This window comes from Anser brachyrhynchus (assembly GCF_964034855.1).
Source record: "Anser brachyrhynchus genome assembly, chromosome: W".
NCBI classification, from domain to species: domain Eukaryota; kingdom Metazoa; phylum Chordata; class Aves; order Anseriformes; family Anatidae; genus Anser; species Anser brachyrhynchus.
In genome coordinates this window covers 2676038-2692513 of record NC_137704.1, presented here as the reverse complement: position 1 = coordinate 2692513, position 16476 = coordinate 2676038, and the positions used below count along the sequence as shown (strand labels likewise).

The 16476-nt window shown below is 48.5% G+C and overlaps 1 protein-coding gene across 1 annotated transcript in view; it reads left to right on the top strand.

The window, feature by feature from the left end:
• Window positions 1-16454, top strand: part of LOC308184968 (uncharacterized protein) — a gene marked incomplete at its 3' end in the record, with an annotated part of 57955 nt that extends 41501 nt beyond the window's left edge. Inside the window, exon 3 of the mRNA XM_080572515.1 lies at window positions 16439-16454. Within this exon, the coding sequence (XP_080428641.1) occupies window positions 16439-16454 (16 nt within the window). The remainder of the gene's footprint in view (window positions 1-16438) is intronic.
• Window positions 16455-16476: the final 22 nt, after the last annotated feature.

Below are 16476 nucleotides of genomic sequence, written 5' to 3'. Positions count from 1 at the left end.
TTACAAACTTTGTAACCCCATCCCTGGGAGAGGCAGGCACTGAGTGCTGCCCAGCAGGGGGGCTCTGGCTGCCCCTCCAACTCCTGGAGTCCTTGTTTGTGGGTCCTGCCTATGCCAGCGAGACCCTCCCATACGCTGTTTTTTGTTTGTCCCTGTTCTGATAGCCTTTCCCTATTCATTCCTTTTTTGTTTTTGTACCTGTTCTGTTAGACTATCCCTGTTCCTGTTCTTCATGTCCCTGGTTAAGGTGTCTTTTGAATAACCCTTCTTTGTTCCCTCTCAAGGGTTTACTTTCCTGATGGTCTCTACTTTAATAGTCGGATGTTATCACCAACCATGGGGCTTGTCGACCCCCATGGCCACACTCCCACATCTTCCCCTTCTTCATTAACTTAAGAAAGCGCGATTAACACAAATTAAGAAGGCAGGATCAACACAAACTAAAACACAGAGAAAAACTGCCAGGCATACTAAGTCTATCTTTAACAATCTTTGTAAAACCGTCCCTGGGAGAGGCAGGCACTGAGTGCTGCCCAGCCGGGGGGCTCTGGCTGCCCCTCCAACTCCTGGAGTCCTTGTTTCTGGGTCCTGCCCATGCCAGCGAGACCCTCCCATATGCTGTTTTTATTTGTCCCTGTTCTGATAGCCTGCCCCTATTCATTCCTTTTTTTGTTTTTGTCCCTGTTCTGTTAGCCTGTCCCTGTTCCTGTTCTTCATGTCCCTGTTTAAGGTGTCTCCTGAATCACCCTTCTTTGTTCCCTCTCAACTCTTTACTTTCCTGATGGCCTCATCTTTAAGATTTGGATGTTATCACATACCATGGGACTTGTCGACCCCCATGGCCACACTCCCACATCTTCCCCTTCTTTATTAACTTAAGAAAGCGCGATTAACACAAATTAAGAAGGCAGGATCAGCACAAACAAAAACACAGATAAAAACTGCCAGGCATACTAAGTCTATCTTTAACAATCTTTGTAAAACCATCCCTGGGAGAGGCAGGCACTGAGTGCTGCCCAGCCGGGGGGCTCTGGCTGACCCTCCAACTCCTGGAGTCCTTGTTTGTGGGTCCTGCCTATGCCAGCGAGACCCTCCCATATGCTGTTTTTTGTTTGTCCCTGTTCCGTTTTCCTGTCCCTATTCATTCCTTTTTTGTTTTCGTCCCTGTTCTGTTAGACTATCCCTGTTCCTGTTCTTCATGTCCCTGTTTAAGGTGTCTCCTGAATCACCCTTCTTTGTTCCCTCTCAACTCTTTACTTTCCTGATGGCCTCATCTTTAAGAGTCGCATGTTATCACCAACCATGGGACTTGTCGACCCCCATGGCCACACTCCCACATCTCCCCCTTCTTTATTAACATAAAAGAGGTCGATTAACACAAATTAAGAAAGCAGGTTTAACACAAATTAAGAAGGCGCGATTAACAGAAATTAAGAAAGCAAGAGTAACACAAATTAAGAAAGCACTATTAACACAAAATAAAACACAGAGAAAAACTGCCAGGCATACTAATTCCATCTTTTACAAACTTTGTAACCCCATCCCTGGGAGAGGCAGGCACTGAGTGCTGCCCAGCCGGGGGGCTCTGGCTGCCCCTCCAACTCCTGGAGTCCTTGTTTGGGGGTCCTGCCTATGCCAGCGAGACCCTCCCATACGCTGCTTTTTGTTTGTCCCTGTTCTGATAGCATGTCCCTATTCATTCCTTTTTTGTTTTTGTCCCTGTTCTGTTAGCCTGTCCCTGTTCCTGTTCTTCATGTCCCTGTTTAAGGTGTCTCCTGAATCACCCTTCTTTGTTCCCTCTCAAGGCTTTACTTTCCTGATGGTCTCTACTTTAATAGTCGGATGTGATCACCAACCATGGGGCTTGTCGACCCCCATGGCCACACTCCCACATCTTCCCCTTCTTTATTAACATAAGAAAGCGCGATTAACACAAATTAAGAAGGCAGGATCAACACAAATTAAGAAGGCGCGATTAACAGAAATTAAGAAAGCAAGAGTAACACAAATTAAGAAAGCACTATTAACACAAACTAAAATACAGAGAAAAACTGCCAGGCATACTAATTCCATCTTTAACAAACTTTGTAACCCCATCCCTGGGATAGGCAGGCACTGAGTGCTGCCCAGCTGGGGGGCTCTGGCTGCCCCTCCAACTCCTGGAGTCCTTGTTTGTGGGTCCTGCCTATGCCAGCGAGACCCTCCCATACGCTGTTTTTTGTTTGTCCCTGTTCTGTTAGCCTGTCCCTGTTCCTGTTCTCCATGTCCCTGTTTAAGGTGTCTCCTGAATCACCCTTCTTTGTTCCCTCTCAAGGGTTTACTTTCCTGATGGCCTCATCTTTAAGAGTCGGATGTTATCACCAACCATGGGACTTGTCGACCCCCATTGCCACGCTCCCACATCTCCCCCTTCTTTATTAACATAAAAGAGCTCGATTAACACAAATTAAGAAAGCAGGTTTAACACAAATGAAGAAGGCGCGATTAACAGAAATTAAGAAAGCTAGAGAAACACAAATTAAGAAAGCACTATTAACACAAATTAAAATACAGAGAAAAACTGCCAGGCATTCTAATTCCATCTTTAACAAACTTTGTAACCCCATCCCTGGGAGAGGCAGGCACTGAGTGCTGCCCAGCAGGGGGGCTCTGGCTGACCCTCCAACTCCTGGAGTCCTTGTTTGTGGGTCCTGCCTATGCCAGCGAGACCCTCCCATACGCTGTTCTTTGTTTGCCCCTGTTCTGATAGCATGTCCCTATTCATTCCTTTTTTGTTTTCCTCCCTGTTCTGTTAGACTATCCCTGTTCCTGTCCTTCATGTCCCTGTTTAAGGTGTCTCCTGAATCACCCTTCTTTGTTCCCTCTCAAGGGTTTACATTCCTGATGGTCTCTACTTTAATAGTCTGATGTTATCACCAACCATGGGGCTTGTCGACCCCCATGGCCACACTCCCACATCTTCCCCTTCTTTATTAACATAAGAAAGCGCGATTAACACAAATTAAGAAGGCAGGATCAACACAAACTAAAACACAGAGAAAAACTGCCAGGCATACTAATTCCATCTTTAACAAACTTTGCAACCCCATCCCTGGGAGTGGCAGGCACTGAGTGCTGCCCAGCCGGGGGGCTCTGGCTGCCCCTCCACCTCCTGGAGTCCTTGTTTGTGGGTCCTGTGTAAGCCAGCGTGACCCTCCCATAAGCTCTTTTTGTTCGTCCCTGTTCTGTTAGCCTGTCCCTATTCATTCCTTTTCTGTTTTTGTCCCTGTTCCGTTTGCCTGTCCCTATTCATTCCTTTTTTGTTTTTGTCCCTGTTCTGTTAGCCTGTCCCTGTTCCTGTTCTTCATTCCCCTGTTTGTTTTCTTCTCGTCCCTGTTCGTTTTCATGTCCCTGTTGGGGGGCGATTTATGGCGTAAAGACCGCACGGACAACGGGGTTCTTTCAGGATCTGTAACTGCTACCTCTTTATTGATGGCATAACTTGAACTCTCTCTTACTGAAGGCATAACTTCGTCTCTCAGAGTGAGGGCACAACTTCATTCTATCCCTTATTCAGGAAAGGCTCCCTTCCTATAATTTCCGCCTCACAGCAGTACCTTTCCACTAACTAGTCATTGGTCAACAACTTTGCCCGGAAACAGCAAACACCCAGCAACTTCCATGCTTTAATGGCTGGAGAACAAGCCACCCCAGACAACAAGGTGTCACCTGTATCACCCTTCTTTGTTCCCTCTCAACTCTTTAAATTCCTGATGGTCTCATCCTTAAGAGTCGGATGTTATTACCAACCATGGGGCCTGTCGACACCCATGGCCACACTCCCACATCTCCCCCTTCTTTATTAACTTAAGAAAGCGCGATTAACACAAATTAAGAAGGCAGGATCAGCGCAAACTAAAACACAGATAAAAACTGCCAGGCATACTAAGTCTATCTTTAACAATCTTTGTAAAACCAGCCGTGGGAGAGGCAGGCACTGAGTGCTGCCCAGCCGGGGGGCTCTGGCTGACCCTCCAACTCCTGGAGTCCTTGTTTGTGGGTCCTGCCTATGCCAGCAAGACCCTCCCATATGCTGTTTTTTGTTTGTCCCTGTTCCGTTTTCCTGTCCCTATTCATTCCTTTTTTGTTTTCGTCCCTGTTCTGTTAGACTATCCCTGTTCCTGTTCTTCATGTCCCTGTTTAAGGTGTCTCCTGAATCACCCTTCTTTGTTCCCTCTCAACTCTTTACTTTCCTGATGGCCTCATCTTTAAGAGTCGCATGTTATCACCAACCATGGGACTTGTCGACCCCCATGGCCACACTCCCACATCTCCCCCTTCTTTATTAACATAAAAGAGGTCGATTAACACAAATTAAGAAAGCAGGTTTAACACAAATTAAGAAGGCGCGATTAACAGAAATTAAGAAAGCAAGAGTAACACAAATTAAGAAAGCACTATTAACACAAAATAAAACACAGAGAAAAACTGCCAGGCATACTAATTCCATCTTTTACAAACTTTGTAACCCCATCCCTGGGAGAGGCAGGCACTGAGTGCTGCCCAGCCGGGGGGCTCTGGCTGCCCCTCCAACTCCTGGAGTCCTTGTTTCGGGGTCCGGCCTATGCCAGCGAGACCCTCCCATACGCTGTTTTTTGTTTGTCCCTGTTCTGATAGCATGTCCCTATTCATTCCTTTTTTGTTTTTGTCCCTGTTCTGTTAGCCTGTCCCTGTTCCTGTTCTTCATGTCCCTGTTTAAGGTGTTGTTGTGGTTTAACCCGGCTGGCAGCTAAACACCACACAGTCGTTCGCTCACCCTCCCCCCTCCCTCTCTGGGATGGGGGGAGAGAAACGGGAAAGTGAAGCCTGTGAGTTGAGATAAAGACAGTTTATTAAGACAGGAAAATAATAATAACAATAATAATAATAATAGTGATAATGGTAATAGTATTAACAATAATAATGTGTAAGAAAACAAGTGATGCACAATGCAATTGCTCACCACCCGCTGACCGATGCCCAGCCTATTCCCGAGCAGCCGGCCCCCCCACCCCGGCCAGCCACCCCTATATATTGTTTAGCATGACGTCAGATGGTATGGAATACCCCTTTGGCCAGTGTGGGTCAGCTGTCCTGGGTCTGTCCCCTCCCAGCTCCTGCTGCACCCCCAGCCTGCTCGCTGGCAGGACAGAGCAAGAAGCCGAAAAGTCCTTGGCCTGGTGTAAACACTGCTCTGCAACAATTAAAACATCAGCATGTTATCAGCGCTCTTCTCATCCTAATCCAAAACATAGCACCCTACCAGCTACTATGAGCTACTTAACTCTGTCCTAACTGGAACCAGGACAGATATCCACCCCTTATTCCATACCATTTATGTCATGCTCAGGTTACACTCTGTCCAATACATTCTAATTAATCACCATTTTCATCTATGATATATAGCAATCATGGTAGTGATGACATACATTATTATATAATAATTAACATACTACAATTCAACTCATGGGCTATTCTCACCCAGTATCAAATCCCCTTGAGGTACACACCGGACCTCCCCATTCTTTTGCATTACCCACCAAGTGCATCCAGGTCCCTGAGCAAAAGCAATTCCACGAATGGGTTTTCCTTTTCCTGAGGCAGGAGTAGCCCAGACTGTTTTACCCAGCATGTTTCTTACGTGCACTACAGGAACTTTATCCCCTTCTACAGTGCGTAACAGGTTTGATTGGGCAGGTCCATCTCGGTTGGCAGATCCCCTGGTATTGACTAACCAGGTGGCCTTTGCCAAATGTGTATCCCAATTTTTGAATGTCCCAGCACCCATTGCTTTCAGTGTAGTCTTCAACAGTCCATTGTATCGTTCAACTTTTCCAGAGGCTGGTGCATGATAGGGGATGTGATACACCCACTCAATACCATGTTCTTTGGCCCAAGTGTCTATAAGGTTGTTTCGGAAATGAGTCCCGTTGTCTGACTCAATTCTCTCTGGGGTGCCATGTCGCCATAAGACTTGCTTTTCAAGGCCCAGGATAGTGTTCCGGGCGGTGGCATGGGGCACAGGATATGTTTCCAGCCATCCGGTGGTTGCTTCCACCATTGTAAGTACGTGGCGCTTGCCGTTGCGGGTTTGAGGGAGTGTGATGTAATCAATCTGCCAGGCCTCTCCATATTTATATTTCAGCCATCGTCCTCCATACCAAAGAGGTTTTGACCGTTTGGCTTGCTTGATTGCAGCACATGTTTCACAGTCATGAATAACCTGTGCTATAGTGTCCATGGTCAGGTCCACCCCTCGATCACGAGCCCATCTGTAGGTTGCATCTCTACCTTGATGGCCTGAGGTGTCATGGGCCCATCGGGCTATAAATAATTCACCTTTATGTTGCCAGTCCAGGTCCACCTGAGCCACTTCAATCTTAGCAGCCTGATCCACCTGCTGGTTGTTTTGGTGTTCTTCAGTAGCCCGATTCTTGGGCACATGAGCATCTACATGGCGTACCTTTACAACCAGGTTCTCTACCCGGGCAGCAATATCTTGCCACAATGCCGCAGCCCAGATGGGCTTGCCCCTGCGCTGCCAGTTGTTCTGCTTCCATTGCTGTAACCACCCCCACAGGGCATTTGCTACCATCCATGAATCAGTATAGAGATAGAGAACTGGCCACTTTTCTCGTTCAGCAATATCTAAAGCCAGCTGAATGGCTTTTACTTCTGCAAACTGACTCGATTCACCTTCTCCCTCAGCAGCTTCTGCAACTCGTCGTGTAGGACTCCATACAGCAGCTTTCCATCTCCGATGCTTTCCCACAATACGACAGGACCCGTCAGTGAACAAGGCATATTTCTTCTCATTTTCCGGTAGCTTGTTGTACAGGGGGGCTTCTTCAGCACGAACCACCTCCTCCTCTGGTGATATCCCAAAGTATTTGCCTTCTGGCCAGTCCATAATCACCTCCAAGATTCCTGGGCGACTGGGGTTTCCTATTCGAGCCCGCTGAGTAATCAGTGCAACCCACTTGCTCCATGTAGCATCAGTTGCATGATGCGTAGAGGGGACCCTTCCTTTGAACATCCAGCCTAGTACCGGCAGTCGGGGTGCCAGGAGGAGCTGCGCTTCAGTACCGACCACTTCCGAAGCAGATCGAACTCCTTCATATGCTGCCAATATCTCCTTTTCAGTTGGAGTATAGCGGGCTTCAGATCCTCTGTATCCCCGACTCCAAAACCCCAGGGGTCGACCTCGAGTTTCCCCAGGTTCTTTCTGCCAGAGGCTCCAGGTGGGACCATTCTCTCCGGCTGCGGTGTAGAGCACATTCTTTACATCTGGTCCTGTTCGGACTGGCCCGAGGGCTACTGCATGAACTATTTCCTGCTTAATTTGTTCAAAGGCTTGTCGTTGCTCAGGGCCCCATTCAAAAGCATTCTTCTTACGGGTTACTTGGTAGAGCGGGTTTACAATCAGACTGTAATTTGGAATATGCATTCTCCAAAACCCCACGACACCTAGGAAAGTTTGTGTTTCTTTTTTGCTAGTTGGTGGAGACATAGCTGTTATTTTGTTGATCACATCCATTGGGATTTGACGGCGTCCATCTTGCCATTTTATTCCTAAAAACTGGATCTCTCGTGCAGGTCCTTTAACTTTATTCTGTTTTATGGCAAAACCGGCCTTCAGAAGGATTTGGACTATTTTCTTCCCTTTCTCGAAAACTTCTTCTGCAGTGTCACCCCACACAATGATGTCATCGATGTACTGCAGGTGTTCAGGAGCTTCCCCCTGCTCCAGCGCAGACTGGATCAGTCCATGGCAAATGGTAGGGCTGTGTTTCCACCCCTGGGGCAGCCGATTCCAAGTATATTGGACTCCCCTCCAAGTGAAAGCAAACTGTGGCCTGCACTGTGCTGCTAGAGGGATGGAGAAAAATGCATTAGCGATATCAATTGTGGCATACCACTTGGCTGCCTTTGATTCCAGTTCATACTGGAGTTCTAGCATGTCCGGCACTGCAGCACTCAGTGGTGGCGTGACTTCGTTCAGGCCACGATAGTCCACTGTTAGTCTCCACTCACCATTAGACTTTCGCACTGGCCATATGGGACTATTAAAAGGTGAATGAGTCTTGCTGATCACTCCTTGGCTCTCCAGTTGACGAATTAGCTTATGGATGGGACTCAGGGAGTCTCGGTTGGTGCGATATTGCCGCCGGTGCACAGTTGTGGTAGCGATCGGCACTTGCTGTTCTTCAACCCTCAGCAACCCCACAACAGAAGGGTCCTCTGAGAGACCAGGCAAGGTAGACAACTGTTTAATGTCCTCTGTCTCCAAAGCAGCTATGCCAAAAGCCCAGCGGAACCCTTTTGGGTCCTTGAAATATCCTCTTCTAAGATAGTCTATGCCAAGGATGCACGGAGCATCTGGGCCAGTCACAATATGGTGCTTTTGCCACTCATTACCGGTTAGACTCACTTCAGCCTCCAATACAGTTAACTGCTGGGATCCCCCCGTCACACCATAAATACAGATGGGCTCTGGCCCTTTATAGCTTGATGGCATTAGAGTACATTGTGCACCGGTGTCTACCAAAGCCTTATACTTCTGTGCGTCTGACGTGCCAGGCCATCGAATCCACACAGTCCAATAAACTCGATTGTCCCTTTCCTCCCCCTGGCTGGAGGCAGGGCCCCTCTAGTCCTGGTCAGAATCTTCATTTCTGTGTTTAAAGGACTGCCTGCTGGAAGTTGGAGCAGCAAACCTTTCAGAGAACTCCTTTTTCCCAATTGTTTTCCTTTGCAATTCACGTACCCGTGCCTCTAGGGTCGCAGTAGATTTTCCATCCCATTTTCTCATGTCCTCTCCATGGTCACGTAGGTAAAACCACAGGGTGGCGCGGTGTGTGTGCCCACCATATTGTCTTCCTTGCATAGATGAACGTTTACCCCTAATAGCTGAGACACTGGTTTGTACAGGTGGGGAGGAAAATAAACTCTCTTTAAGTTGGTGGATCTCTTCAGAAAGTTTCTCCAAGGTATTCTCTTTTAGCTGGTGGACACTAGTTCGTTCAGGTGAAGGGGAAGATAATCTTTCTTCAAGTTGGTGGATCTTTTCAGAAAGTTTCTCCAAAGCATTCTCTTTTAGCTGGTGGACACTGGTTCGTTCAGGTGAAGGGGAAGATAATCTTTCTTCAAGTTGGTGGATCTTTTCAGAAAGTTTCTCCAAAGCATTCTCTTTTAGCTGGTGGACACTGGTTCGTTCAGGTGAAGGGGAAGATAATCTTTCTTCAAGTTGGTGGATCTTTTCAGAAAGTTTCTCTAAAGCATTCTCTTTTAGCTGGTGGACACTGGTTCGTTCAGGTGGAGGGGAAGATAAATTCTCTTTAAGTTGGTGGACCTCTTCAGAGAGTTTCTCCACAGCTGAGACACAGGCCTTTAGGGAAGAGGAGAGATTTCCTTCGTACTGCCGGAGTATTTTAGTCACTTCATTCACTGTGGGATTCTCCTCCGTTTTCCAGGCTAGTATTGCCAATGAGTTGGCATATGATGATGGGGCACTCCGTACAAACTTCCGCCACATGGGTGGTGTACACTGGACTGCATCTGGATCTGCGGATGTTTGTGCGTCATCTAGGTCCTTATAAATTACTTCCCGTACGGCCAATTCCCTCAGGTACTGAATTCCCTTCTCCATGGTGGTCCATTTGCTTGGTAAACATACAAGTTCTTCCTTGAAGAGATACCTTTCCTTCACAGCTGACAGGAGACGCCTCCAGAGGCTGCGAGATTGTGCTCCATCTCCAATTGCTTTGTCAATGCATGCGTCCCTAGCAAGGGATCCCAGCCGCCTGGCTTCCTTGCCCTCCAATTCCACATAATTGGCTCCCGTGTCCCAGCACCGGAGCAGCCAGGTGACAAGCTGCTCGCCTATACAGCGACCAAAATCTTTTCGCACATCTCGTAGCTCACGCTGGTATAGAGTCCGGGTAATTACTGTTGATTTTTCGACATCCTCATCCTCATCTTCAGTCTTCTGCACCTTTGATGGCCGGTGTAGAGTCCGGGTAGTTACTGTTGATTTTCCGACATCCTCATCCTCATCTTCAGTCTCCTGCACCTTTGATGGCTGGTATGGAGTCCGGGTAGTTACTGTTGATTTTTCGCCATCCTCATCCTCATCTTCAGTCTCCTGCACCTTTGATGGCCCAGCCTCGTCTTCACTTCGCCCAGACTTAGCAGAAGACTGTCTGCGTTTTAAACGACCTGAGCCTCTATACCATTTTTTCACCTTGTCTACAGGGGCAACTTGCACTGCTACAGCTCGTTTCTCTGACCCAGCCACAGGAGTGGGAGCAGCTGCACGAGCTGGGGCAGCTGCAGGATCTGGGGCAGCTGCAGGAGCTGGAGCGGCTGCAGGGGCTGGAGCTGGAGCGGCTGCAGGAGCTGGAGCGGCTGCAGGAGCCGGAACAGCTGCAGGAGCTGGAGCTGGAGCGGCTGCAGGAGCTGGAGCGGCTGCAGGAGCTGGAGCTGGAGTAGCTGCAGGAGCTGGAGCTGGAGCGGCTGCAGGAGCTGGAGCGGCTGCAGGAGCTGGAACTGGAACGGCTGCAGGAGCTGGAGCTGGAGTAGCTGCAGGAGCTGGAACTGGAGCGGCTGCAGGAGCTGGAGCGGCTGCAGGAGCTGGAGCTGGAGTAGCTGCAGGAGCTGGAACTGGAGCGGCTGCAGGAGCTGGAGCTGGAGTAGCTGCAGGAGCTGGAGCTGGAGCGGCTGCAGGAGCTGGAGCGGCTGCAGGAGCTGGAACTGGAACGGCTGCAGGAGCTGGAGCTGGAGTAGCTGCAGGAGCTGGAACTGGAGCGGCTGCAGGAGCTGGAGCGGCTGCAGGAGCTGGAGCTGGAGTAGCTGCAGGAGCTGGAACTGGAGCGGCTGCAGGAGCTGGAGCTGGAGCTGGAGCGGCTGCAGGAGCTGGAGCTGGAGTAGCTGCAGGAGCTGGAACTGGAGCGGCTGCAGGAGCTGCAGCTGGAGCGGCTGCAGGAGCTGGAGCTAGGTTGCTAATAACATCAATTGCAGCTCGATAGGCACAAGCCAGACCCCAGCACGCTACAGTGATTTGTGTCACTTTGGAACTGCCAGAGTCATGACACCTTTTTTTCAAGCATTCTGCCAGCTTTTTAGGATTTTGCAGTTGTTCAGGGGTGAATGTCCAAAACACTGGAGGTGACCACTGCTCTAGAAACCTGCCCATATCCTCCCACACTCCCTGCCACTCGCAACTATCCCGCCTCAAGACAGATCTCCGGATGAGATTCCTAAGTAGTTGTTTAACCCTCCACAAAATCTGAAGCGCATTCAGGAGACATAACAACAAGAGCAGGCTGGTCTGAGTATCCCAAGGATATTCAACATCTCGGAGAACCACCGTAACTAACTCGGGGGATAAGAGAGTGGTGGTGAAGGAGAAAGGGAGAGTGAACAGGTAGGGAAACATGTCTTCCCCTGTCCCCTTCACAGATTGGCTCCCTAACGAAAACAGGCAATAGGTGTAATTGCTAATAGTTTCCGAGATATGGGTTCCAAAGTATAGAGTCGACGTCAGTGCTGAGTACAAATACCAGGTTAAAGTCGTGACCAGATATTTCATCATTTCATAAGCCATTGTTACACCGCACAGTACCATAACAATCTTAAACCAGGGCCCGGAAAGGATAAACAGTGCAACAGGGAGCACATACAGAAAGTAACGCACCATAAAACTCAATTTGGAATACAGGTACAGCAGACTGGAGATTAAGGCAATCAACATCGTGACTAGCAACTATTAAGCAGGTCCAATACTTATACCAATTTTAGTTTAACACACTCTGGTCAGATTTGTCGATATCTCAACCCTTCGGGCCCCACGTTGGGCGCCAAAACGACTGTTGTGGTTTAACCCGGCTGGCAGCTAAACACCACACAGCCGTTCGCTCACCCTCCCCCCTCCCTCTCTGGGATGGGGGGAGAGAAACGGGAAAGTGAAGCCTGTGAGTTGAGATAAAGACAGTTTATTAAGACAGGAAAATAATAATAACAATAATAATAATAATAGTGATAATGATAATAGTATTAACAATAATAATGTGTAAGAAAACAAGTGATGCACAATGCAATTGCTCACCACCCGCTGACCGATGCCCAGCCTATTCCCGAGCAGCCGGCCCCCCCACCCCGGCCAGCCACCCCTATATATTGTTTAGCATGACGTCAGATGGTATGGAATACCCCTTTGGCCAGTTTGGGTCAGCTGTCCTGGGTCTGTCCCCTCCCAGCTCCTGCTGCACCCCCAGCCTGCTCGCTGGCAGGACAGAGCAAGAAGCCGAAAAGTCCTTGGCCTGGTGTAAAAACTGCTCTGCAACAATTAAAACATCAGCATGTTATCAGCGCTCTTCCCATCCTAATCCAAAACATAGCACCCTACCAGCTACTATGAGCTACTTAACTCTGTCCTAACTGGAACCAGGACAGGTGTCTCCTGAATCACCCTTCTTTGTTCCCTCTCAAGGCTTTACTTTCCTGATGGTCTCTACTTTAATAGTCGGATGTGATCACCAACCATGGGGCTTGTCGACCCCCATGGCCACACTCCCACATCTTCCCCTTCTTTATTAACATAAGAAAGCGCGATTAACACAAATTAAGAAGGCAGGATCAACACAAATTAAGAAGGCGCGATTAACAGAAATTAAGAAAGCAAGAGTAACACAAATTAAGAAAGCACTATTAAGACAAACTAAAATACAGAGAAAAACTGCCAGGCATACTAATTCCATCTTTTACAAACTTTGTAACCCCATCCCTGGGAGAGGCAGGCACTGAGTGCTGCCCAGCTGGGGGGCTCTGGCTGCCCCTCCAACTCCTGGAGTCCTTGTTTGTGGGTCCTGCCTATGCCAGCGAGACCCTCCCATACGCTGTTTTTTGTTTGTCCCTGTTCTGTTAGCCTGTCCCTGTTCCTGTTCTCCATGTCCCTGTTTAAGGTGTCTCCTGAATCACCCTTCTTTGTTCCCTCTCAAGGGTTTACTTTCCTGATGGCCTCATCTTTAAGAGTCGGATGTTATCACCAACCATGGGACTTGTCGACCCCCATGGCCACGCTCCCACATCTCCCCCTTCTTTATTAACATAAAAGAGCTCGATTAACACAAATTAAGAAAGCAGGTTTAACACAAATTAAGAAGGCGCGATTAACAGAAATTAAGAAAGCAAGAGAAACACAAATTAAGAAAGCACTATTAACACAAATTAAAATACAGAGAAAAACTGCCAGGCATACTAATTCCATCTTTAACAAACTTTGTAACCCCATCCCTGGGAGAGGCAGGCACTGAGTGCTGCCCAGCCGGGGGGCTCTGGCTGCCCCTCCAACTCCTGGAGTCCTTGTCTGTGGGTCGTGCATATGCTAGCGGGACCATCCCATACAATTTTTTTTTGTTTGTCCCTGTTCTGTTAGCCTGTCCCTGTTCCTGTTCTTCATGTCCCTGCTTAAGGTGTCTCCTGAATCACCCTTTGTTCCCTCTCAGGGCGTTACTTTCCTGATGGTCTCATCCTTAAGAGTCGGATGTGATCACCAACCATGGGGCTTGTCGACCCCCATGGCCACACTCCCACATCTTCCCCTTCTTCATTAACTTAAGAAAGCGCGATTAACACAAATTAAGAAGGCAGGATCAGCACAAACTAAAACACAGAGAAAAACTACCAGGCATACTAATTCCATCTTTAACAAACTTTGTAACCCCATCCCTGGGAGAGGCAGGCACTGAGTGCTGCCCAGCCGGGGGGCTCTGGCTGCCCCTCTGTTGTGGTTTAACCCGGCTGGCAGCTAAACACCACACAGCCATTCGCTCCCCCTCCCCCCTCCCTCTCTGGGATGGGGGAGAGAAACGGGAAAGTGAAGCCGGTGAGTTGAGATAAAGACAGTTTATTAAGACCGGAATATAATAATAACAATAATAATAATAATAGTGATAATGATAATAGTATTAATAATAATAATGTGTAAGAAAACAAGTGATGCACAATGCAATTGCTCACCACCCGCTGACCGATGCCCAGCCTATCCCCGAGCAGCCAGCCCCCCCACCCCGGCCAGCCACCCCTATATATTGTTTAGCATTCAAAAGCATTCTTCTTACGGGTTACTTGGTAGAGCGGGTTTACAATCAGACTGTAATTTGGAATATGCATTCTCCAAAACCCCACGACACCTAGGAAAGTTTGTGTTTCTTTTTTGCTAGTTGGTGGAGACATAGCTGTTATTTTGTTGATCACATCCATTGGGATTTGACGACGTCCATCTTGCCATTTTTTTCCTAAAAACTGGATCTCTCGTGCAGGTCCTTTAACTTTATTCTGTTTTATGGCAAAACCGGCCTTCAGAAGGATTTGGACTATTTTCTTCCCTTTCTCGAAAACTTCTTCTGCAGTGTCACCCCACACAATGATGTCATCGATGTACTGCAGGTGTTCAGGAGCTTCCCCCTGCTCCAGCGCAGACTGGATCAGTCCATGGCAAATGGTAGGGCTGTGTTTCCACCCCTGGGGCAGCCGATTCCAAGTATATTGACTCCCCTCCAAGTGAAAGCAAACTGTGGCCTGCACTCTGCTGCTAGAGGGATGGAGAAGAATGCATTAGCGATATCAATTGTGGCATACCACTTGGCTGCCTTTGATTCCAGTTCATACTGGAGTTCTAGCATGTCCGGCACTGCAGCACTCAGTGGTGGCGTGACTTCGTTCAGGCCACGATAGTCCACTGTTAGTCTCCACTCACCATTAGACTTTCGCACTGGCCATATGGGACTATTAAAAGGTGAATGAGTCTTGCTGATCACTCCTTGGCTCTCCAGTTGACGAATTAGCTTATGGATGGGACTCAGGGAGTCTCGGTTGGTGCGATATTGCCGCCGGTGCACAGTTGTGGTAGCGATCGGCACTTGCTGTTCTTCAACCCTCAGCAACCCCACAACAGAAGGGTCCTCTGAGAGACCAGGCAAGGTAGACAACTGTTTAATGTCCTCTGTCTCCAAGGCAGCTATGCCAAAAGCCCAGCGGAACCCTTTTGGGTCCTTGAAATATCCTCTTCTAAGATAGTCTATGCCAAGGATGCACGGAGCATCTGGGCCAGTCACAATACGGTGCTTTTGCCACTCATTACCGGTTAGACTCACTTCAGCCTCCAATACAGTTAACTGCTGGGATCCCCCCGTCACACCATAAATACAGATGGGCTCTGGCCCTTTATAGCTTGATGGCATTAGAGTACATTGTGCACCGGTGTCTACCAAAGCCTTATACTTCTGTGCGTCTGACGTGCCAGGCCATCGAATCCACACAGTCCAATAAACTCGATTGTCCCTTTCCTCCCCCTGGCTGGAGGCAGGGCCCCTCTAGTCCTGGTCAGAATCTTCGTTTCTGTGTTTAAAGGACTGCCTGCTGGAAGTTGGAGCAGCAAACTTTTCAGAGAACTCCTTTTTCCCAATTGTTTTCCTTTGCAATTCACGTACCCGTGCCTCTAGGGTCGCAGTAGATTTTCCATCCCATTTTCTCATGTCCTCTCCATGGTCACGTAGGTAAAACCACAGGGTGGCGCGGTGTGTGTGCCCACCATATTGTCTTCCTTGCATAGATGAACGTTTACCCCTAATAGCTGAGACACTGGTTTGTACAGGTGGGGAGGAAAATAATCTCTCTTCAAGTTGGTGGATCTTTTCAGAAAGTTTCTCCAAAGTATTCTCTTTTAGCTGGTGGACACTGGTTCGTTCAGGTGGAGGGGAAGATAAATTCTCTTTAAGTTGGTGGACCTCTTCAGAGAGTTTCTCCACAGCTGAGACACAGGCCTGTAGGGAAGAGGAGAGATTTCCTTCGTACTGCCGGAGTATTTTAGTCACTTCATTCACTGTGGGATTCTCCTCCGCTTTCCAGGCTAGTATTGCCAATGAGCTGGCATATGATGATGGTGCACTCTGTACAAACTTCCGCCACATGGGTAGTGTACACCGGACTGCATCTGGATCTGCGGATGTTTGTGCGTCGTCTAGGTCCTTATAAATTACTTCCCGTACGGCCAATTCCCTCAGGTACTGAATTCCCTTCTCCATGGTGGTCCATTTGCCTGGTAGACATACAAGTTCTTCCTTGAAGGGATACCTTTCCTGCACAGCTGACAGGAGACGCCTCCAGAGGCTGCGAGATCGTGCTCCATCTCCAATTGCTTTGTCAATGCACGCGTCCCTAGCAAGGGATCCCAGCCGCCTGGCTTCCTTGCCCTCTAATTCCACATAATTGGCTCCCGTGTCCCAGCACCGGAGCAGCCAGGTGACAAGCTGCTCACCTATACAGCGACCAAAATCTTTTCGCACATCTCGTAGCTCACGCTGGTATAGAGTCCGGGTAGTTACTGTTGATTTTTCGACATCCTCATCCTCATCTTCAGTCTCCTGCACCTTTGATGGCCCAGCCTCGTCTTCACTA